The sequence below is a fragment of the Anabrus simplex genome, chromosome 1 (genome assembly GCF_040414725.1).
Source record: "Anabrus simplex isolate iqAnaSimp1 chromosome 1, ASM4041472v1, whole genome shotgun sequence".
NCBI lineage: Eukaryota > Metazoa > Arthropoda > Insecta > Orthoptera > Tettigoniidae > Anabrus > Anabrus simplex.
The window spans coordinates 1,335,030,729-1,335,054,254 of NC_090265.1; the positions used below are offsets into that span (position 1 = coordinate 1,335,030,729).

The 23,526-nt window shown below is 42.3% G+C and overlaps 1 protein-coding gene across 1 annotated transcript in view; it reads right to left on the bottom strand.

Annotated features, from left to right (window-relative positions):
- LOC136858839 (multiple epidermal growth factor-like domains protein 10) overlaps positions 1-23,526 on the bottom strand; it is a 272,735-nt gene that overhangs the window by 18,188 nt on the left and 231,021 nt on the right. Inside the window, exons 7-8 of the mRNA XM_068225752.1 lie at positions 20,462-20,637; positions 8,482-8,682 (exon numbers count right to left, since the gene is read on the bottom strand). Of these exons, the coding sequence (XP_068081853.1) occupies positions 8,482-8,682; positions 20,462-20,637 (377 nt within the window). The remainder of the gene's footprint in view (positions 1-8,481; positions 8,683-20,461; positions 20,638-23,526) is intronic.

Below are 23,526 nucleotides of genomic sequence, written 5' to 3' on the forward strand. Positions count from 1 at the left end.
ATAATTGATGTTTATTTCAAACCGATATGCAGGTTACACAATGCGCACGGCATCGACTCAGTAGGATGTAGGACCACCGCGAGCGGCGATGCACGCAGAAACACGTCGAGGTACAGAGTCAATAAGAGTGCGGATGGTGTCCTGAGGGATGGTTCTCCATTCTCTGTCAACCATTTGCCACAGTTGGTCGTCCGTACAAGGCTGGGGCAGAGTTTGCAAACGGCGTCCAATGAGATCGCACACGTGTTCGATTGGTGAGAGATCCGGAGAGTACGCTGGCCACGGAAGCATCTGTACACCTCGTAGAGCCTGTTGGGAGATGCGAGCAGTGTGTGGGCGGGCATTATCCTGCTGAAACAGAGCATTGGGCAGCCCCTGAATGTACGGGAGTGCTACCGGCCGCAGCACATGCTGCACGTAGCGGTGGGCATTTAACGTGCCTTGAATACGCACTAGAGGTGACGTGGAATCATACGCAATAGCGCCCCAAACCATGATGCCGCGTTGTCTAGCGGTAGGGCGCTGCACAGTTACTGCCGGATTAGACCTTTCTCCACGCCGACGCCACACTCGTCTGCGGTGACTATCACTGACAGAACAGAAGCGTGACTCATCGGAGAACACGACGTTCCGCCATTCCCTCATCCAAGTCGCTCTAGCTCGGCACCATGCCAGGCGTGCACGTCTATGCTGTGGAGTCAATGGTAGTCTTCTGAGCGGAAGCCGGGAGTGGAGGCCTCCTTCAACCAATCGACGGGAAATTGTTCTGGTCGATATTGGAACAGCCAGGGTGTCTTGCACATGCTGAAGAATGGCGGTTGACGTGGCGTGCGGGGCTGCCACCGCTTGGCGGCGGATGCGCCGATCCTCCGTGCTGACGTCACTCGGGCTGCACCTGGACCCCTCGCACGTGTCACATGTCCCTGCGCCAACCATCTTCGCCACAGGCGCTGCACCGTGGACACATCCCTATGGGTATCGGCTGCGATTTGACGAAGCGACCAACCTGCCCTTCTCAGCCCGATCATCATACCCCTCGTAAAGTCGTCTGTCTGCTGGAAATGCCTCCGTTGACGGCGGCATGGCTTTCTTAGCTATACACGTGTCCTGTGGCACACGGCAACACGTTCTACAATGACTGTCAGCTGAGAAATCACGGTACGAAGTGGGCCATTCGCCAACGCCGTGTCCCATTTATCGTTCGCTACGTGCGCAGCACAGCGGCGCATTTCACATCATGAGCATACCTCAGTGACGTCAGTCTACCCTGCAATTGGCATAAAGTTCTGACCACTCCTTCTTGGTGTTGCATTTGCTCTGTCAGTCAGTGTATGTATGTATGTATGTATGTATGTATGTATGTATGTATGTATGTATGTATGTATGTATGTATGTATGTATGTCTTCCGAGCTAATTACACTTCCACCCTGCGATGTAATATACTTCAACTTCCCTTTCCTATCACCTTCCCACCAGCCATTCAAATATAAAATTTGCCTGCGGCACATAATTCTAAAAGCTTTAACCCATAACTATTTCTTTCTTTATCTTCGTTACATCTTCTTCCCCTCGTCATCATCATCTCATCCTCTTTGCTGAATGTTGGACAGAGGTCCCCTATCCTATCGTTCCAATCACCAAATACCAACATTCCATATTCTTCATATTTCCCCCTATGACATTTGTTTCCAATAATAAATCCTCAATTTTTTATTAGCGTATGTGGAGCTCTTGGGGTGACAGAATAGAGAAGCCAAGCATACCTTCTTTTTTCTCCATTTCTCACTCCCCATCTTGAACCTGACCCAGACCACCTCGTCCATCTCATTCTCAATGTCTTCGATTAACTCAATGATCTCTTCCTTTTTTTAAAGCAACAATACCCCCGGCGTCCTGCTCTTTTCTTTTAGATTTGTCCTTGATCACAAACCCCCTCCTCGTTAACAACTTCCCTATTTCTAACCACGTCTCTAGGAGCGCCACAATATCGAAGCTTTTTACTAATTTTATTATTTCTTCATTACTCATCTTACTTAACAAGCTTTCAATATTTACAAATCCTATCTGCTAGTCTAGTTATAACACAACATCCCCTTCATCACCATTTCCTCCCTTATGTTTACTCCCCTCTGCCACATTACTTGATTTACCTCTCGTTATCATGGCCCTTTCACATTCTACTTCCATTCCACCTATTCTGGACATTTTGAGACGCTCTTTGTCCTCCTTATCCTCAACACCTTTAGTCTTATTTCCTCATATGTCCCTTAAACTAAGACTTCTCCCTTTGCTCAAGGCCTCGCTTCCTTTTATTTCTTCCCGCGTACCTTCACCTTTACCATGCACGTGCACACTGTTGAATGGACTTCGATATACTTGAGATTCTCCTTCCACCAACACCTGTTGAATTCTCGTTTTCGTTGCTGAACTGTACTGGACACTGACTTCTGCCATACACCCGCATCTTGCCTCATCACGTCCCTTCGTTCGCTCTGCGACCTGCCTGTCAACTTGCTTCGTCATAATGCACTCTTCCTGTTTGAGGTTCTCATCAATTTCCTTAAGCTTAGCCACTGTCCATGTTCTAACACATCTACGATTTTTTAACTACCATGTGTTAGCCCCTGATGTATGCCCTCAGTCCTTGATGCCTGGCTTGCACTAAATGTCACTTAAAATTGTTAAGCTCTTGCTACCTTCACTTCCGAAGTCTCTTTTCACCCATACATTCTCTCCTTGTAAATCTCCAGCGTTTCTAATCACAATATCGGCCATCATGGTAGATAACAATCTGACTTTAATTGGTCTATGCCCTCTCAGTTTGCCTAGCCTTTCTACATCATCAATGCCAACTTCACTGAAGTTAATCTCATTTTGTTTTGAATCACCTCCCCCACCTAGCATACTATTTATTTATTTATTTATTTATTTATTTATTTATTTATTTATTTATTTATTTATTTATTTATTAACGTCTTTCTGTACATGGCGGGGCTCAGGCTATGAATCCTGCTGTTATGCCAAACCATATAATTATACACCTGCATAAATATAATGTACTGAACATTATAACTACTTAAAATTAAAATAAGTTTAATATAATTTAAAATTAACGTGAAATGTAATTTAACTGAAATGCAAAGTATCATAAAAATTATTTAACATTTTAAAATAAATTTATGGTATTTACTGTTATTAAAACTATATCTCGAAAATTGTCACCTATACTGTTACTAATCTTACATTTTAATTTTATCCATTTTAATCTAACATTTGATGTAGCCTCTTAGAGTAAATTATTCTGAATGTAGGTAAAATTTCCAGCACATTCTTCTGAATAGCTTTAGGTAGCTTATGTCTCTAATTTCAGCCGCGAGAGAATTCCAGGAACGTATGGTCCCCGGTACAAATGAGTTGTTATACATACTACTGTGGTGTGGTGAGTCGGGATGCACAGCATGGATCATATTGATGACGTTGAGGGTTTTCTACGTGAGGAAGAGAGGTAGCTGAAATCTATTCCCAGGTAATCTGGTTTACCTGTTCGCAGTATTTTGTGCAGAAGGGAAACAGCATGGTATTTACGTCTATCACATAATCTTAACCGGAACAGCTGATGGAGGAATGGACTAATGTGAGAATGGAGCGGCACCTTTGGAATTAATCTAATGCAGGCATCATGCGCCCGTTGAAGTTTAGAACCAAATGAACAACTTATGTTATCATAGACTAGGTCACCATAATCAAATATTGGTAGTATTAATCCTTGAACGAGCAGTTTCCTGGTTCTGACAGGTAGAAAGCCCCTCAGTTTGTACAGTGAGTATAATGAACCAGATACACGTTGACGAATTTTTGTCACGTGCTCTGACCAACTTAAATACTTATTAAAAATTATTCCAAGGTTCTTAACGGAGTCTTTCAATGTTATAGGTGATTCATTGATCTTGATAACCGGTATATTGATAAGTTCTAACTTAGCATGCACTTTTTTTAGATCCTATTATGATGGCTTGCGATTTTAATGGGTTTACCTTCAGGCAGTGGCTACTAGTCCATTAGTTAATGTTAAATAGGTCTAATTTCATGGTTGCTTCTTGTATGTCATTCGGCTTGGTATGAATATACAATTGGATGTCGTCTGCGTATAGGTGGTATTTACAGTTCGTCAGTTGTTCTGATAGGTCATTCATGTATAGGGAAAACAGAAGCGGTGATAACACCACACCCTGTGCTACCCCCAACTCAGTATTTTCCACTTTATTTTCTTTCACACCCTCCTGGACACCATGTATAAATATACGTATTCTCGTACGCTTGTGATTACTGATACCGTCTTCTTTCTTCAATTTAACCATCTCCTCTTATCAATTTTTTACCTTATTCCTCAATAGTACAATATCTTCCTCATTACTCTCCACCTTGGACATTGTCTCACCCATTTTTTCCTGGATCCACCTCCACCTCTTCATGTCGTCAAACTCTTTTGATTGATCCTGAATCATATCCTTGATCTGGTCCAATCGGTATGCTTCTTTAACCATCTCCTTAACCACCTTCTTAATGACTTGGATGTTGCCCCAACTAATATTTCCACTTGCATTTGGGCCGGGATTCAAATCCAAGCCCCCAGTAACTAGTAACACTGTTACCACAGCTGCAACCAAAACCACCTCACTCATACTTCCCAGATCACCCTTGCACTCCATTCTTTTTGTTGTTATCTTCTTCAAACTCCTCTGCCATCTTCCAATTGCGGCTCGATATTGCTCCACTGCAATCATTTCTTGGCACTCGCCACTCAGTATGACCGCTTTCATTGCTTGCTTAGTAACTGTTGTGACTTTCTTCAACTTCAGATTGCATTTCATGACCAACAATGTGCGGGCAGAGTCCACGTCTGCTCCTGGGAATGTCTTGCAATCCAACACCTTGTTTCTGAATCTCTGCCTAATCATAATGAAGTATATTTGATACCTTCCAGTGTCTCTAGGGCTCGTCCGCGTATACAGCCATCGTTCGTGGTGTTTGAATCAAGTATTAGCAAGGACTAAATTATGACCGGTGCAGAACTCAATCGGCCAACGGATGGAAGATGGGTGGAAAGGAAAACCCTGGAACGAGCTGGTATTCTTTCCAAATATTTTATGTCCGCAATCGAGACTGTTACTGGTGTGTCCGTAACGGAAACTGATCGCAATCATCAAGCAACCCGTTTTCTACGGGGAAAGCAAGAAGGATGATAATGTACTACACCCTACCACCTCTCAGTATAAATCATCTACTCGAATTCGGGGGTTAACTGCATAAATCAAGCGCGGTGGTAGGAGGTATATGTTAAGCCAACTTCTCAGGGTAAAATATCAGTATGGATCAGATCATATTATTTGCCATCGTAGGTTTCGTTGAAGAGTGTCAATAAGTACATTTAATTATTCAATTTCCCCCGAAATCATATCATTAAACCATTATAACGCTCTTAACAGATCATTAATACGTATTACCAGTCCATATGCTACCTTATAACTAAATATTCTGTTTCAATCTCGAAAAATAAACGCATAAATAGTCCTAAGTGTAATTTATTAGCATGCCAATAATATATAAATGAAATAACATTTATATCTTTGATAATAAAGGAAAGAAAACGTAGATATATTACATTGCTGTTCTTGAATTAATGAATTACCATCATAAAAATAATTAAAATTGGGTAGGTTATATCATTTTGTTGCATGACCACATTTCATATTTTCATCATATTATGGGGGACAAATAATATTCATTCTTTATTTAAGTAGGGAGTGGTCTTTCTTTATTCGAGGTTTGTTTGGGAATCTACTTTGGGCTTCCGTTGGAATTTCGTAATGACCTGTTTTTGTGACATGAGATAAGTAACCCTTTTCCGAAGTATGGTTTCAAAATACCATCATATTTAAAATATACCTATCTATATTAATATCAATGATATTGTCCTCATTTTCTAAAATATATGCCAAAAGAAATCAAATACATGCATTTATAGGTGCCATAACCATGTTCATCGATCAGCTTAAACTGCTAAAGTCGTGCAGAAACAATTAAATATTCATGTGTTATTTCAATTGAAAATGAACTCTCATATTGCCTACCGCTGTGCCAACATTAGGTTATAACGTGCTCCACCAATATATATTCATATTGTGAGACATTTATCCTGCTAGGCGACGATATCTCCTTCCTATATATATACTCCATAACATTTGTAAATTACGAATAACCTAGCTTAATCTTTGATTTAAATTTCAATCAATCGACCATCTATCACCTGGACTATACTTAATATTCACATAGCCATGACTTAATTCCATTGCTTGCATCATTTTCTATCATACACAACCGTAACTAACTTAGAAATCCGTATCTACTTCATTCAATCACTCCTTGTACAATAAACATTCAACGTTTCCTAACATCATCATCGTTTCATAATTCTCGCATCTCATTACTGCGATTCTCCCGCATACAATACATATTCTCACTCAACTCCTTCATAATAACTGCAACCTTACGGTAAAAGAATCCATGGACTTCAATATCTACTCATAAAATAGCAAGCTTCTACTATTTAATCCAATTCATCACAAATAATCATGATATTGGCCATGTTAGCCGATCTTGTCGTTGCATAACCTAGGTTTCTTATTATGCATCTTAATTTCTCATCTTAGCCTCGCCTAGTTGGACATAAATTGGCTGTCAAACATCGATATTCACTTTCCGATATTGCTCACAATAACCTAAAATTAACTTATGAGCACGATAATATTACTACACATAAATAACACATGTCTGCGGTTATTTTCTCAAACTTATATCTCAGAATTCACATACTGGCACATTTAAGTTATATCTAGGCACTTCTACACTCCTATAAATATATTACACCAAATGAAATAATTTTAAAATGAAATCTTTGGAAAACGTTACTTATCTGAAGCCATTTTGTCAGCTGTGGGTTTCTTCTTGCTTCTTACGGCATCTCAGATCAATCATCCATGGTCCAGGATTGCGTCACGGCCGGTCATAATTAGGTAGTCGGGCTCGAGCTAATAGTGTCTTGAGCAGTCTTCCGCCATCATTTTACGCAAGCTCCATTATGACTCCAGTTTTCATGCAACGAAAAGACATCATAAATTCAACAGAGTACATCTTAATTTCTTGCATACAAAGTCCTCCAATACGTATATTAATTGTATCTGTATTCCTTATATTTCGATAGACAGTGCTTAGGATTATATATATATTTCCAAATAGGCTATTCCCTTGTGAAATATATCGCCTAATTAATATTGTTTAGAGGTTCTGGGTAGATTTTACGTAATTTCTGACAGAATTTGGCTGGTTATTAAATTATTGCTGGCCCTTTTCTGAATGCCGTTTTTCTGGTTCGACACCTCTCTTCAGCACAGTACTCGGAACGAAATATATGCGCCTTCCTTCCGTTTTTAAGCAATCTTTCAGTAGTATGCAGCTGGATTCTTTCCGTGGATGTGTATTTTAGTTCATCTTTCTTGTATATGATAATTGTTCTTCTGATTTGATAATGGAAATCGCTAGTTCTTTTCTGGTGCAGTTTTTCTTTCTCAAAGTAGTTAAGAATCGACGCTTTCAACTATTCTTTACGTATAATAGTTATTTTATCTAAGAGATTCCTTTCTTTCTCGACGGTCAATGCCTTCTAACTGCGATCTACTTGCCATATAAAAATATTCCGTGCATTCTCGCCGTCTGAAGCTGCTCTGCGCCATTTTTTAAGCCGATATATCTCCATGTCAATGAGCATCAATTGTAAGGTAATGGTACAGTACGTTTACCTTAGGAGTACAACAATATGGCACAGCATGTAGCACGTGCTCTAGTACCGGCAGTAGACACACAGCGACTGTGATTCAATTCACAACACATATATACTCCATTTCTTCGAGAAAAGTACAGGCTACAGAGGCGTAACGTGTGACATTTCAATCACTTCTCCCGACATATTACAGTAACATTCAAGTATCCGTAAATGAGTTACCTCCACTCTGTATGTTCCAGGTGTACAGGCATGTACAAAACTGGTGCCTCGATATAAGCAAAGCATCGCTTCACCCACCTCCTTGCTTAACGCATTGCTGTAGGTAGACAGCCCGCTATAAGACTGTTGTGATTGAAATGAGCACAGTGGTGGATGTATAGCAATACACACACTGCATCTTCAGCAATACACGTTCACTCCCTTCTCTTTTCTGTTACTGGAGTGTCCTTCAACACTACCCCTTTTCCCCTCCCCTCCTTTTCAGTACTGGAGTGGGGCAGTGTTGATTGTTTATGTCGGGACACCATTTCTGTTCATGCGGGTACGTTGCGTGTTTTCGTACAGCCTTGGAACGACCAAAACAGAAGGAGGACCAATGTTGGCTATCGAGTAGGAAAGTAGTATGTTGTGTTGATCTTACCATCATAGCAATTTTCGTTATCCATGTTTCTTTTCGTTTTCCTCAGACCATATTTTGATCTAATGAATTCTAGGACTGATACCACTATTAACATCAGTACCATCAACGTCAGCAGTATTATTCCTGTTTCCCCAAGGTTTGTGGAGTCGTGTTTCACCAATGAGGCTGTTGCTGTTGACAAGGATTCACACTTTACAGCACCTAGGGACAATAAATATATTAGTGTACATAATTATAAATATTCTTGTTATTAGAAGTAAGTCAACACTGGGATTTTAAATTGTGTTCTTAATTCTATGCGAATAGATAAGCCATCGTTACTTCACTTCTTTTAACCATATACACGGAATGAGCAAATGTCATGGGATAGCGGAGCATTGATGCGCAGGTGTGTTGTCTGTGCTCCACACGCCCCCTGCGCCAGCGGCAGTTGTATAGGAGACCTTGTGAGCAGTGGCTGTGCATGTGACACGTGTAACATGGAACGTCGTCATGAGCTAACACCGTTCGAACGGGGTAAGGTGGTCGATGCCCGATGAATGGGAAGTGCGATTTCGGAAGTGGTGCGGGAATTCGGCTTAATACGATCAACCGTGTACAGGTTGTATCGTGAATGGTTGAATTCGGGTGTCAGCGTCCACAACAGACGAACGACCGACCGTCCAGCCACCCTCGATGACCGTGACCAGCGACATCTGAGACGGGTTGTCAATAGTGACAGACGGGAAACCGTGCAACAAATCACGGCTCAATGCAACACAGGCCGTGATAGACACGTCTCCCAGTGGACAATCCGTAGGAAAATGGGTTCTGTGGGGTATGGGAGCCGCCGCCACACACGGGTTCCACTGTTAACCCAACGTCATCGGGTACAAGGATGCGCATTTGTCGCCAGTCATCAGGGATGGACAATGGAACAATGATATGGTCGGACGAATCACGATTTCAACTGCATCATGCTGATGGGAGGCACCGTGTATGGCGCAGACCACATGAAGTGATGGATCCCGCCTGCCTCGAAGGTGTGGTCCAGGGCGCTAGTGTCTCCGTTATGCTCTGGAGTGCATTTTCCTGGTATGTAATGGGCCCCCTAGTTGTTCTGGAAGAGACTTCGAATGGTACGCTGTATGTTGAGCTGCTCGGAGACCATCTCCACCCATTTATGGCCTTCCAGCGCCCAGACAGTTCTGCGGTGTTTCAAGATGATAACGCGCCGCCAGATCGCTCCCATGTCGCCCGGGAATGGTTCTAGCAACATGCAGCGGAGGTCCAACGACTGCCATGGCCACCCAGGAGCCCCGATATGAACCCTATCGAGCATATCTGGGATGTCCTGGAACGCAGGCTCCGTGCCATGGATCCTACACCCACGTACAGATCAGCATTGGCGGCCGCTCTGCAAACGATTTGGTGTCAGCTGCGTCCAGAGGACTACCAGGGACTTGTCTACTTACTTCCAGGGCGTCTCACTGCAGTTTGCAGGGTCAGAGGAGGCCCCACACGCTATTAGGTGACTATCCCATGACATTTGCTAAGTCAGTGTACATTCATGATTAATTTCTGATATAAAAGCTTAATTTAATATTCAACATGAGATAAGTTCCCTTAAAGTTATATTCTTGATATACGGTTTTGTACGTCATTGTAACTGCATTGTACCAATTTTTTATTCATAGAAGTAACAGGCATGAAATGAGTGAGAATGTTCGTTGCTACAAACAGGTGGGACCAATGTCAGGAAGGTACTCGAAATGAGGGGATAAAGTCTAGGTTAAAAAGTCTAAGTTAAAAATGAAGTCGACGAATGAAGCTGTACGCATAAACCAGCTTCGATGATGGGGTTATGTGAGGCAAAATTAAAGGGTAGATTTCTTGTAGAACAATAGACACGGCCTTATAGGCTAAGAGGAGCATTGGGAAACGAAGGTGACTCAGTTTTTAATTATTTAATGATAAGGGATGTGGAATTAAAACGAGGCTATGGAAGTAGTTACAAATAGAAAATTGTGGAAGCAGTTACAAGAGAGTTGTTTGCGTTGCACCAGCTAGATTTCAATGAAACCTAGGTGAATGATCAATTAGCATATCCTAAATTTAGTGAGGATAACAATTATGCCGTGAAATCAACGGTAGTATTTTAATTTATTGTTGAATAATTAGGTGGTAAGCTCCGAGTAGTTAGCCGATGATGATGTAGAATGACCTTGCGTTTACACTGTATACATATTCTGATAGATTTTAAAGTTTCATGGAACACTTCATACGCTGAAAATGAGATTTTTACAATACTAACAAAGTTTAGCGCGATACAAACCTCTTTTTGTAAACAGGTACCATACAGTATGTGGATATATGGAAACATGATGGTTGTAATACTTCCGCATTGGTTGTAATGGAGTCTAAAATAATCTATAATATGAAAGCTTGGCCATCTGTACGAGTTGATCCAGAATGAATGAATATGACAAACTCTCACAAGGGAACTATCGATATGTACAAATCGTCAATGACATTTCGCTGAGAGAATGAGGAGACCATAAAATAGCGATGTACAAGAATTTATATGCCATTAAAAATGGAAGGTGTCGAAGTATTGATACGAAATCCACGTGACAACGCAGCTACTGGACAACCCTTGCATCTTGCTGCCTAGCGCGGCGTACAACGGAGTGGAGTTGCTGTTGTGCTGGAGAGAGAGGGAGAGAACGAATTGACAGGCTACCACGCGCCATGGTCACTTTATTGTTACGGAACGAATGTGAAACATGAAGGTGCGTTACCGCATGATGAAAACAAATATTTTTGACCATGCACAACGAATAGCCTATGCACTTTAAGCCCACATTTTTCTTCACAGTTTTCCTTACTTGTTTGAAAGCAATATTTCACAGGCACTTCGAATTCGGGACATCTTTCCGTTGTGTTATTGCGTAATTCGAATCACGAATATTTCATTATCCTCGAACTGTGGGGAAGAAAACTGAAAATGAATATAGGGTTGCATTTTCAATATGCTGGTTTGCTGATAAACATCAAAGTGAAAGTCTTCGCAAGCCGGCACAATGTCTTTCAACCGGCGATACTAAGCCTTCCATTGCCGGAAGAAAACCTTATTCAATGGCTGTATTTTTCGTGTAGTGCCGTGAGGAATCTGGCGAATTTCTATAGTGTTGCCTGGAGGAATGTCTTCAAGATAGCTTTCATCACGATAAGTAATCCAGGAATCTAACAGGAGCAAACACTTGTCTTCCGCGAATGGGAAGAAGGATTCTTTAAACCAATATTTTAATTACTTTTCCCATTTTCCTGATTTCGTGGCTGTTAGTATTATATTTTCGGCATGAAACATTTCTTTAGAAAGTCTCGGACCGAACGTTCCAGTTGCCTCCTGTAGTACCGTACAATGAATAATTTAGGGAAAAGAGTATCGGCCATACTAATTTTAGGCATAATCGTGTACAAATGTGCAAGTGTATAACTGATTCAGTAACTGCTTCTGTATGTTTCTCACCAATAAACGATGGAGTCTATTTCGCGCAGGAAACCATTCTGATCTGTATTGCATATTGAAAAAGCGGTGTAGCTGAAAATCGCTCTGTAGCTACTTCCAAATATTCTTTTGCGATTTTATGTTTTTCCTCTTCTTCTTGCAGAGACGCACGGGATACAAATTCCGTGATTTTTCTACTTTTCATTCTGTATATTTCCTTGAAGCGACTCACCAACTAGTAGGTACGCTGAAATTGAAATCTCTCTTCAAAGTTCCAAGGCCCTATGTCGCAGGTCCTCGTCGCAAACATTCCACTTCTACCTTCTTGCTTCTGCAAAGAGAGAAAATGTTACGAATAAAACAGTGTCTGTCTTATTTAATTTACTAGATGATGTACCCGTGCTTCGCTACGGGATTCTCAGAAAGACTGCTTGCGGTTTTCTCAACTGAAGTCAACATAGGTAATTACAAAAAGGGCATTCGGAATGTAGCAATTAAAAGCAATGTTATATAAAATACTCGATTAAATGAAAAACCACACATTTTCTCACTTTTAACGGATAATACTACGCTGCCGAACGAACAGTCCAAAGTTCCAGAGCTGGAAAGACCAAGCCGCAGACAGCCGTGATTCATGAACACCCTTCGTCTTTTTTCGGCGGGGAGAGGGTCGAATAGTGGAGACACCCAGGGGAAGAACTATGCCCTTTTACTAATCTGTTTCCTACGAGTACCCGATGAGTCGGAAAATGTCAGTTCACTACACTGGCGGCGGAAAAATCTATCTGACTTGGAGGCAAATTTTTTCCTCCAAGCCAGAGGAGAAACCCCTCTTCACCGATAATTTGGTATAAAATGAATGTAGAATTTAATAAAAGTGAAGAGGAAGAAGCTTTTCTTAAGAAACAGCTCTTTTCAGGGTTGAATTTTGAGTTATTTTGTGAATTGTGGTGCTATAATTTGGAATAGGCCTAAATTGTTATTCTAGAACTACTACTACTACTACTACTACTTCTACTACCGGTACTACTAAGTCAGCCTCTGTCTTAAGTATGGACACTGCTCATTCAAAACAGCGCGTCAGAGTAGGAATCGAATACCTGGAATACTATGAAGAACCAGTGTGTTACGTACCAGCAGTACCAGAAAATGTATGAACCAGAGGAATGGCATTCTAAAGAAGAAAGTTTTCTAACTCCCCGGCTGTTTCCCGCCAATATTCAGTCAGGCTATTATACTCGCTACGCAGCAGTAATCCCATCTGTCGGAGTTGAGAGGCAGCATAAGAGACAAATAACATCACAACAAACAATGGTCAATATAATGGTATTGTTGATCAATGTTAAGCGCTTTCGATATTGTAGGCCTTCACATTTAGTTTTCTTCCGACTCTGAAATACCACTCTTACCATAGTCGGTACGGTAAAACTGAATAAAACATAAATGATTGGAAATTGTATTCTCTGTAACTTCTGTTATGTAGTGCTTTTCGATAAGACCCAAAACATAGGTATTTAAAAATTAAATTTTGGGCACCTGCCCGTAAACTAAAATTTCATCCAGGGTGAATAAAATTGTTTATAGCTTAGACTGTAGTTTCTTATTCCCCGACTCTTTATACCGATTTTCATTAAATTCTGTTAACCCATTTTCTCGTGGCTCGGCGTCGATATGGACTTAGCAACAAAAATACACATTAATATCTGTGTTATCATAGCCGGAAGACATAAATGGTCGGAAATTTAATTTTATATAACTTTGGTTGTGTAGTATTTGTCGGTACGACCACTAATAATATAAATATTTGAGAATTAAATTTTAGGCCTTCCCCTAAACTACCATTTCATTCAGCGTGGATAAAATTTTTATAGTCTATATTGTAGTGGTTCATTCTCCGACTTTGTATACCACTTTTCAATGAGATAGGACCACTAATGATGTAAATATTTAATAATTAAATTTTAGGCCTTTCCCTAAACTAGCATTTCACTTAGCGTGAATAAAATTATTTATAGCCTAAATTGTAGCGACTTATTCCCCGACTTTGCACACCAGTTTTTATTAAGATAGGACCACTAATATATATATTTGAAAATTCAATTTTAGACCTTCCCCTAAACTACCATTTCTGTCAGCGTGAGTAAAATTATTTATGGCTTAGATTGTGGCGACTTATTTCCATACCGATTTTCATAAAATCCTCTTTAACCGTTTTCTAGTGAGTGATGCGTGTACAGACAGACAGACAGACAGACAGACAGACAGACAGACAGACAGACAGACAGACAGACAGACAGACAGACAGACAGACAGACAGACAGACAGACAGACAGACAGACAGACAGACAGACAGACAGACAGACAGACAGACAGACAGACAGACAGACAGACAGACATTACGGAAAATTAAAAAGCGCATTTCCTTATTACTGTGGACATGACCGATACAGAAATACCATTCTTTTCCTATTCTGAGTAATGTACAGATAAAACTCTTATTTTATATATAGATTTCAGGACGACACAATAAATGCACATATACAATTCTATTCAACCATGAATGACCACACTTAGTAATTACCGTCTATTTAGAAGTACCGGTATCTACTCTTCTCTCACAGGGGCGGTCCGGCCTTACACAATGACCGACTGTCCGCGGCTAGTCTCCCTTTTCATAGCCCGGGTGATATGCTTTAATCCTGATTGGCAGGGCTTTCATTTGCGCTCACAAGTCAACTCACCCTGAACAGCAACTGCGCGCAGACAGCTAGATTTGTACACAGTACTACTGGCTACACAACGCACGATGACTGTTAGTCGGTTCAGCTCCAGAGAGAGTCTAGTAATTCACAGTCACATGCATTGGACAACTAAACAGCAACAGCTCAACAGTATTTAGCAGCAGGCAGTACCCGTGACAGCGATTATTAACCCATATCCAATTATACTCACGATAGTTCCTTTAATCGCTGACTCACGGCAGTCCATAATCCACAGAAGTACACACACACATACACACAGTACTCTAAAGCAGTACACAGTGTACTGTCCCGTACGCCGTCCACAGTCCAGCTATTCACTGGAAACTCCGACAAAACAGCAACTACCCCAATTCCTCGTTCAAACCTCAGTGGGGCATTAGCAAGAGCCAAACATCTCTGTCGCCCTCAGCCCAGCCACCGAACCCAAACACACTGAGTCTCACACTGAGTCCCACAGTGACTCTGGCACTCATTCCACCACGGAGTATAACAATGACCGACTGTCCGCTGCTAGCCTCCCTTTTTAGATTTTGGGTGATGTGTACCAGAACATTCGTAATGTGGGTAGAGACGGAACATTCTCGTTGCATCTACCAGAAACTCACAGGTAAACCAGCCGACGAGAGCAATACACGGAAAGGCCAGCCGCACTCCACAGGCCGGCTGTGAGATCCTCGGTACTATGACTGAAAGCCCCTTACAGTGAGTACCGAAAGGGCTACCATGGGGCTGGCATGTAACAGTAATTTTGTATACATCATTGTCCTGTGTTCAACGGGATTTTGACGCAGATGGTAATTGGTTCTTCCACTTGTACAGTTATCGTAGTGACGTCATCTTACGACAACGTTTGTGATCAGTGGTTAATGAAAGTCGCATCTTACCTCGCCTCCCTTATTTAGCCACATATTTAGAGCATTCTTTTTATACGCAAGATCTACAGCGTGATTCACTTTCTTCTGTGGACTGGAAGCATAGCTTGAAATGCTAGATTTGTAACGTGACTGCGGTGTCTCTTCACTGGATTGGCGAGAATCATGCTCGGGGCTCAAATTCGGATCCGTAACACCTCTCGTACTTGGCAATGGTGAGCTGCCTTCTATTCCAGATAATGCAGATGAGGTGTCGCTGGTCCCATTATCACTTTCACTATCACTATTTCTCTCTGGATACGACTCCGAGACAATATTGGCACCCATGGGATGATTTTCAATTAGTTCGATCACATATTGACCCATCTCTCTTTTCCCGAAGTTATTTCACGGGAAGAGGATAAACCTTTTTCACGGAAATAACGTAGTGCACATTCTTTAACATTTGCCGGATTCATGACTGCTTTCTCAAAGTAACATGTGTGAAGACCCTGTAGAAATAGCCAACTTGAACCTCATCCTAATGTCATGTACGAAGTTCTCCCAACAATATAATCTTTTGTACTCTTCTCTAGTGAAGTACCACATTGCCAACTTCATCCTCGTATTAAACCTAACTCCACAATTATGTGCTGTCAATTCTCAATATTTATCAGACTGTAGTATTAAGTTATGACTCTATTTCAACCACGAAGATCTGTAACTGTATGCACTCTCACTGTGCAAATACTGGCCGCATGGTCTTTCGGGCCGAACGCCACTAGGTGGAAGGAAAAAGGAACATGTGTTAACTGCCAGGAACAGGAAGCTCAAGGTAACGCACTCGCTTCAGTTGGTCACCAGAACTGTCTATGTCCAGCTATATGCTAACACGCGCAATCCCCTTGGGCATTTCCGTGTCGATTTCAGGACCTTACAGCTCTAAATGGCAGCTAAAGTTACGTACTTCGCTTTCTTATGTTCTCCTCATCCTCTCTGCGAAATTTCTTGGTCAGTTTCGTTTTGCACTTATCGGTAGTTCCATTATTAGATACTGCAAATCGTTTGCAAATGAATAACAACCCGGAGCGTGTGGACAGCATCGGTGCCGGAGATAAAAGGAAGCAAAGTCCCTATCAACAGAGGCACTTAAGTCACGACACCAGAACGAAAGCCACACAGTGCTTGTAGCAAACAAGCCACATATACGTGCCTGCAAGTTTAACTGTTTGCGTCCGACGGTGAATGTCTGTCTGCGCGGTGAACGTAAGTAGACATGCCAAGGTACACTCTAGGCGAAATCACTGACGTGGTTTTTGAGTGTGGAGATGCTAATGGGAACTCAAGAGAATCAGTACGGTTTACGCAGTGAAGAATACTTTCGAATGCAACCGTGTCGACGTTTGACCGATAATCCCTACGACTACATGACACAGGGAACTATAAGAAACAGAAACTTTCTCGTGAGGAAGAGTAGTTATCATGTCACGCCGCATATGGAGGAGATATTTGGACAGGTGGAATAACATTCATCAACAAGCATTTGTACTGCTGCTAGCACAGTAGGTGGAAGTCATAGCACCGTACAGCGTGTGCTTCATTACCATTGACTGAATCTATATCATAAACACCCAGTGAAGATTTGACCCTAATGGACTATCCAGGAAGAGTAGCCTTCTGCCAATGGTTTTTACAACAGGTTGGGGAGATGCCCCACTTCGGCAGTAGGATTTTGTTTACTGACGTAGCTAACTTCACTCAGGATGGTGTATTTAATATCTTCACTGAGCATTTGTGGGCTGAGGAGAACCCACATGCTGTTCACATTGGTAGGCGTCAGGTTCGATTTGCCGTAATTGTATGGTGTGGAATTGTTTCCGACTACTTGGCCCCATCGTTCTGCAACAAAGTTTTACTGTACCTTTTTACTACGAACTCGTGTTAAAATGAAGTCATCATAACTTGACTTTATTTCTCATGTAGAGGGGCAAGAGAAGCCAACGACTAGAACGAAATGGTCATTCGCTAGTGTTCAAGCGAACAGGACATTGTTTATCGTATTTCTTTTTGCGGTTGTATTTTGGGGTACTGAGCCAAGTAATTTAAGTCCCCGTTCTTCAGACTAAATTGAGCAGATGTTCTATTCTTAGATCATCAGTTGCATTGATTGAATCTAAACGTGCGATTTTATGGTATTTAAACGGTCATTTACTGGAGCTCTTACCCTAGGCTATCATTAGCCTGTGATCATATACGCCTACGTCACGCATTTTTGGTAGGGTGAAGGAGTCAAACAGGATACGTTATCATTGCTGTCTACAGTAGTATAGCAGAAATGGATATATTATTGATCCTACGGTTCGGTTTGAATCGCACGCCATGCAGCCCAGTGAAGTACACGACGAAAAGAAAAGCATCCACGAATACACGATTCCCTTCTACCCACTTGAATACGGACTGGATAACATCGTGGTTATAGGCCTCATGATCGGCACAAGAGGAAAAATTCCTAAGTTCTTCGAAGAATTCCGATCAAGATTCAAACTATCAGAGTCGTTGACGAAAAATGTGGTCCTCAAAGCCTTGAAATGTTCATTATCCATACTGAGAAATCATTTGTATAGTCATAAATGTAATTACTATACTTTGTCCTCATGGGCAGTCTCCTTATGAGGGAAGTGTTTATTCTCTCTGAATATATATGTATGTATGTATGTTAAACAACTATTGTTGTAAAAGTGACAAGCGGACATTATAAATTTTCCAGCTAACTCATTCCTGGTTGCCGGCGTTTTGCCCCCTGGGTTCATCAGTTGGTACCTAGCACACCTACCAAGACGCATGGCTAGTGCATACCGTGGAGGCCACTGCGTAGGCTAATTGTAGCCACCGGCAGTGCCAATGCACTATGACAGACTTTGTCTCATTACCAAAGATTGATGCCTGCTTGGTCATCAGATGATATAGATGTTGATTCCCAATGGGAACCTGAAACATTTGTTCCGAATGAGTAAATTTATAATATCAATATAAATGGTCCGTTATTGGACATTATAAATTTTCCAGCTAACTCATTCCTGGTTGCCAGCGTTTCGCCCCCGTGTGCTAGGCTGGGCTCATCAGTTGGTACCTAGCACACCTACCAAGACGTACGGCTAGTGCATACCGTGGAGGCCACTGCGTAGGCTAATTGTAGCCACCGGCAGTGCCAATACACTATGACAGACTTTGTCTCATTACCAAAGATTGATGCTTGCTTGGCCATCAGATGATATAGAACATTTGGAACAAATGTTTCAGGTTCCCTATGGGAATCAACATCTATATCATCAAAGTGACAAGCGTCCATAAACTTAATGAATCGTACAACTGTTTCCAATTGTTTTGAGGTACTTATGTGCTGTAGTTGAGCTACAATGTCTCCAACAGCTGGCGTTGATTGACTGATCCATGTGTTCATTTACCTGTTACAATTAGTGCTTTATGCAATGAAAATAAATGCAAATGTACACGCTATAATTCCTGCACCGTCATATATTAAGGCCCGTTTCACATTAGGCGACAGGATTTCACTACTGAAATCAGCTACCAGCCACCCGTGCTCGTGAAACATTGTTTTAAATAGAGCTCGTCACTCTGGGCTACTCTGTAACCGAGCTACAGAAAGAAGCCCAGCGTCAGACCTAGAAGTATCTCACTCCCGCTACCGGTAGCAGAGGCAGATTTTGCAACCCCAATTAGCGACGGCTGGCGAACCCTTGCTGTGTATTGGTGTCTTCACATTAGGCTACAGGTAGCTTATCTACTGGCCTGCAATAGTGTTCTGTTCAGAACAACCTTTAGTGGCATTGTGCACTTCAACTACCTTCTCGTTGCGTACTTTTTTCAAAATACTATAAACAGTACTAAATAAAATATATTCACTATGAATAATTTAGAAAAGTAGACCAAATAAACACTGGCGATTTAATTATACACACTGTAGGTCATCTGGAACCTAAATTGTGACGAATATAGTAATAGAGTTGAGAAGAGAAATGCATGTTCTCAAAGTTAAACCTATTTTTCTTTAGCCGGTTTTGCTTTTCTCAACTTGACATCCATTCCCGTAATATTTCCTTCACACTTTAGAATAGTTCACCGAAAGATTTCTTTGCCGACATTCTGAAGTAACTAGAAAACTTAGTACCAACATCACATAAATCATCGAATAGTTTATAGAAAAATCCTTTTTCCAAGTGAACTTTCAACATAGGATGTGAATGAAGCGTACGAAGCTTCCTTTCTTCTTTCTCTTCGACAGCAACAAGAGCAACAGGAGATACTCCTCTCCCTGAGAACTCTGACCGAAGAAGGTGGGAAAGTAGTGCGGCGGGCTACCGTTCGGCGACACGGAATTCACATGACCTACTCTGTAGCTGATTTTGGTCGCCGGTTCCTCTCGACTAGCGTGAAGCGGCTCGGGTTGTTCTATTGTTATTCATTCGCAACGATCTGCACAATCGCATTCATTGTGAATCACCCTATATACTGTATAATAGTCTATTAGTACAAAGGAATAAACTGCCGGAGTGCTATTCAGGATCATTCATTTAGTCTTGCTGTGGTCAGCCTTTGTAACAACGGCAAGCGGGTAGCGATGTTCTAATGTCTCAATTGATCATTTTACCAAGTTTCATTGCGATCGTTCTGGTCCAACCCGTACAGAGGTTTACAGGCTGTATGCTGAAAGGCATAACAATCCATAATGAAGATGTAAGCATACATTAATACTCCTATACGTCAGACGTCTGGATCATATTGGATGGTATGTTTAGCAGGCACTGATTCTCAGCTATTTAGACTATGTTTCCATTGCTACTACCCTCATCCCTTACCCGGTGAACAGTAGCAAACTCCTTCTGCCTGGAAACACTCTTTGCTTAAACAGGAACATTTTGCAAGATGGGGACAGGAAGCCTGAAACTGGTCGCCGTGAAGGTGGCATCTGTCTGTACACGGGTGAGCAGAGGAGTCCACTTTGCAGTCGCAGCCCTCTGTGTTGGGTGTACATCTGTAAGAGAATTCCTCATGATGAATTTCGTTCTTTTAATGCTATTTGTTCAGGGCGTCGACCTACAAAGATCTTCTGCCCCTATGAATTATGTTACTCTCTTATCCTAAACATCTACAGTCATAGCAGTAAAATAGGAGACTGCCTAATCGAAGTGGTAGAGACGTGGGTTCAATTCCCCGTCATGAAAGTGAAAACTTTCGACCTCAGCTTCTTGAGAGGCATAAATTCCTGGGGCTCACTGGGTCTACACCGTAAATGAGTACCCGGTTAATTCTTGGGGACAAAAGTGACCGAACATAGGACTAACCATTCTTTCGCACTTAGTGCCGAGTTTACAATAATACACTGACTGACAGAGCAAATGCAACACCAAGAAGGAGTGGTTCGAAAGGGATGAAAGTTGGGGAAAAAACACAGACGGCACGGACGAATAATTGATGTTTATTTCAAACCGATATGCAGGTTACACAATGCGCACAGCATCGACTCAGTAGGATGTAGGACCACCGCGAGCGGCGATGCATGCAGAAACACGTCGAGGTACAGAGTCAATAAGAGTGCGGATGGTGTCCTGAGGGATGGTTCTCCATTCTCTGTCAACCATTTGCCACAGTTGGTCGTCCGTACGAGGCTGGGGTAGAGTTTGCAAACGGCGTCCAATGAGATCCCACACGTGTTCGATTGGTGAGAGATCCGGAGAGTACGCTGGCCACGGAAGCATCTGTACACCTCGTAGAGCCTGTTGGGAGATGCGAGCAGTGTGTGGGCGGGCATTATCCTGCTGAAACAGAGCATTGGGCAGCCCCTGAAGGTACGAGAGTGCCACCGGCCGCAGCACATGCTGCACGTAGTGGTGGGCATTTAACGTGCCTTGAATACGCACTAGAGGTGACGTGGAATCATACGCAATAGCGCCCCAAACCATGATGCCGCGTTGTCTAGCGGTAGGGCGCTCCACAGTTACTGCCGGATTTGACCTTTCTCCACGCCGACGCCACACTCGTCTGCGGTGACTATCACTGACAGAACAGAAGCGTGACTCATCGGAGAACACGACGTTCCGCCATTCCTTCATCCAAGTCGCTCTAGCCCGGCACCATGCCAGGCGTGCACGTCTATGCTGTGGAGTCAATGGTAGTCTTCTGAGCGGACGCCGGGAGTGCAGGCCTCCTTCAACCAATCGACGGGAAATTGTTCTGGTCGATATTGGAACAGCCAGGGTGTCTTGCACATGCTGAAGAATGGCGGTTGACGTGGCGTGCGGGGCTGCCACCGCTTGGCGGCGGATGCGCCGATCCTCGCGTGCTGACGTCACTCGGGCTGCGCCTGGACCCCTCGCACGTGCCACATGTCCCTGCGCCAACCATCTTCGCCACAGGCGCTGCACCGTGGACACATCCCTATGGGTATCGGCTGCGATTTGACGAAGCGACCAACCTGCCCTTCTCAGCCCGATCACCATACCCCTCGTAAAGTCGTCTGTCCGCTGGAAATGCCTCCGTTGACGGCGGCGTGGCATTCTTAGCTATACACGTGTCCTGTGGCACACGACAACACGTTCTACAATGACTGTCGGCTGAGAAATCACGGTACGAAGTGGGCCATTCGCCAACGCCGTGTCCCATTTATCGTTCGCTACGTGCGCAGCACAGCGGCGCATTTCACATCATGAGCATACCTCAGTGACGTCAGTCTACCCTGCAATTGGCATAAAGTTCTGACCACTCCTTCGTGGTGTTGTATTTGCTCTGTCAGTCAGTGTATTAGCGGCATGTCGCAGTAATAGCTGCGAACAAAGACTAAAAATAAAACTGATAATAAAGGAAACATCACGGATAATAAGGAATTCCGGAAGGCCAATTATTTGCCTTTAAACTTACACTTCTCTTGTGATGTATGGAATTTCTTGGCAATTTTCCTATAACGATCTCCTTGTGCGTGCTTGAAACATCATAATAAGTAACCTTTATTTTTTCTCCAGACCTTACCGTTTTACAACCTAACCGATCTCAACGGAGAAAAATAGAAACAACAATTAAAAACCAAGCAAAACTAAGAAAAATTACAAGCAAAAACAAGCGAACTGACACAACATCAGATAGTACACTATAAAGGTACAATAATACTCCACGCTAGTGAACAAAACAAGACTGAACGCAAAAGAAAGGAAAAACAATGGCAACAGGGCAAAACAAAAACAATACTGAACACAAAACAAAAATACAAAATAATGCAATATGGCAACACACGGCTCAATCTCTCCTGACATAATAAGTATGCTAGGATCACCCCTCTAGTGACACATGCCATCGCCTTCCTCCCTTTCCCCACTGCTAGCCAGTAGTGGGGAAGGCAGCCATTCTCCTGCGCTGAGTAGTGAAATTTAACACTCTACCTGTGTCATGATAATCCACGGCCTGATTCGTTCTCCTCTTGACACAACTGAGATTTAGCTTTTAAGGCGGATGTACATCTGCTTCTAATCCTACATAAATTACCAGTACACTTCCACTCAGACACTAACCACCTTAAAAGCTTATCTCCATTACGCGGATGAGCAATCAACTTCAACTGCCGTTCATTCATTAACAACCACCTCCCTTCAATCGTTTCTTTACATACTGTCAGAAAATGAAAGTCCTCTCTCTCATCACCACACAATACACACAACGTATTTACGTTTGACTTCGTCCATCCTCTATTCATATATATACCTAAAAACCATCAAATTAAATCTCTTCTAACCGTCCTATTTACATGTACCACTCTCAAACTCACCATCTGACTAAACCTCAGAAACATCTTTAGGGTAGCTCTCTTCCCACATTCGGCTACCAGCTCTTGTTCAGCAATATCTCTTGCCCTCTTAACTACATGTTTCCAATA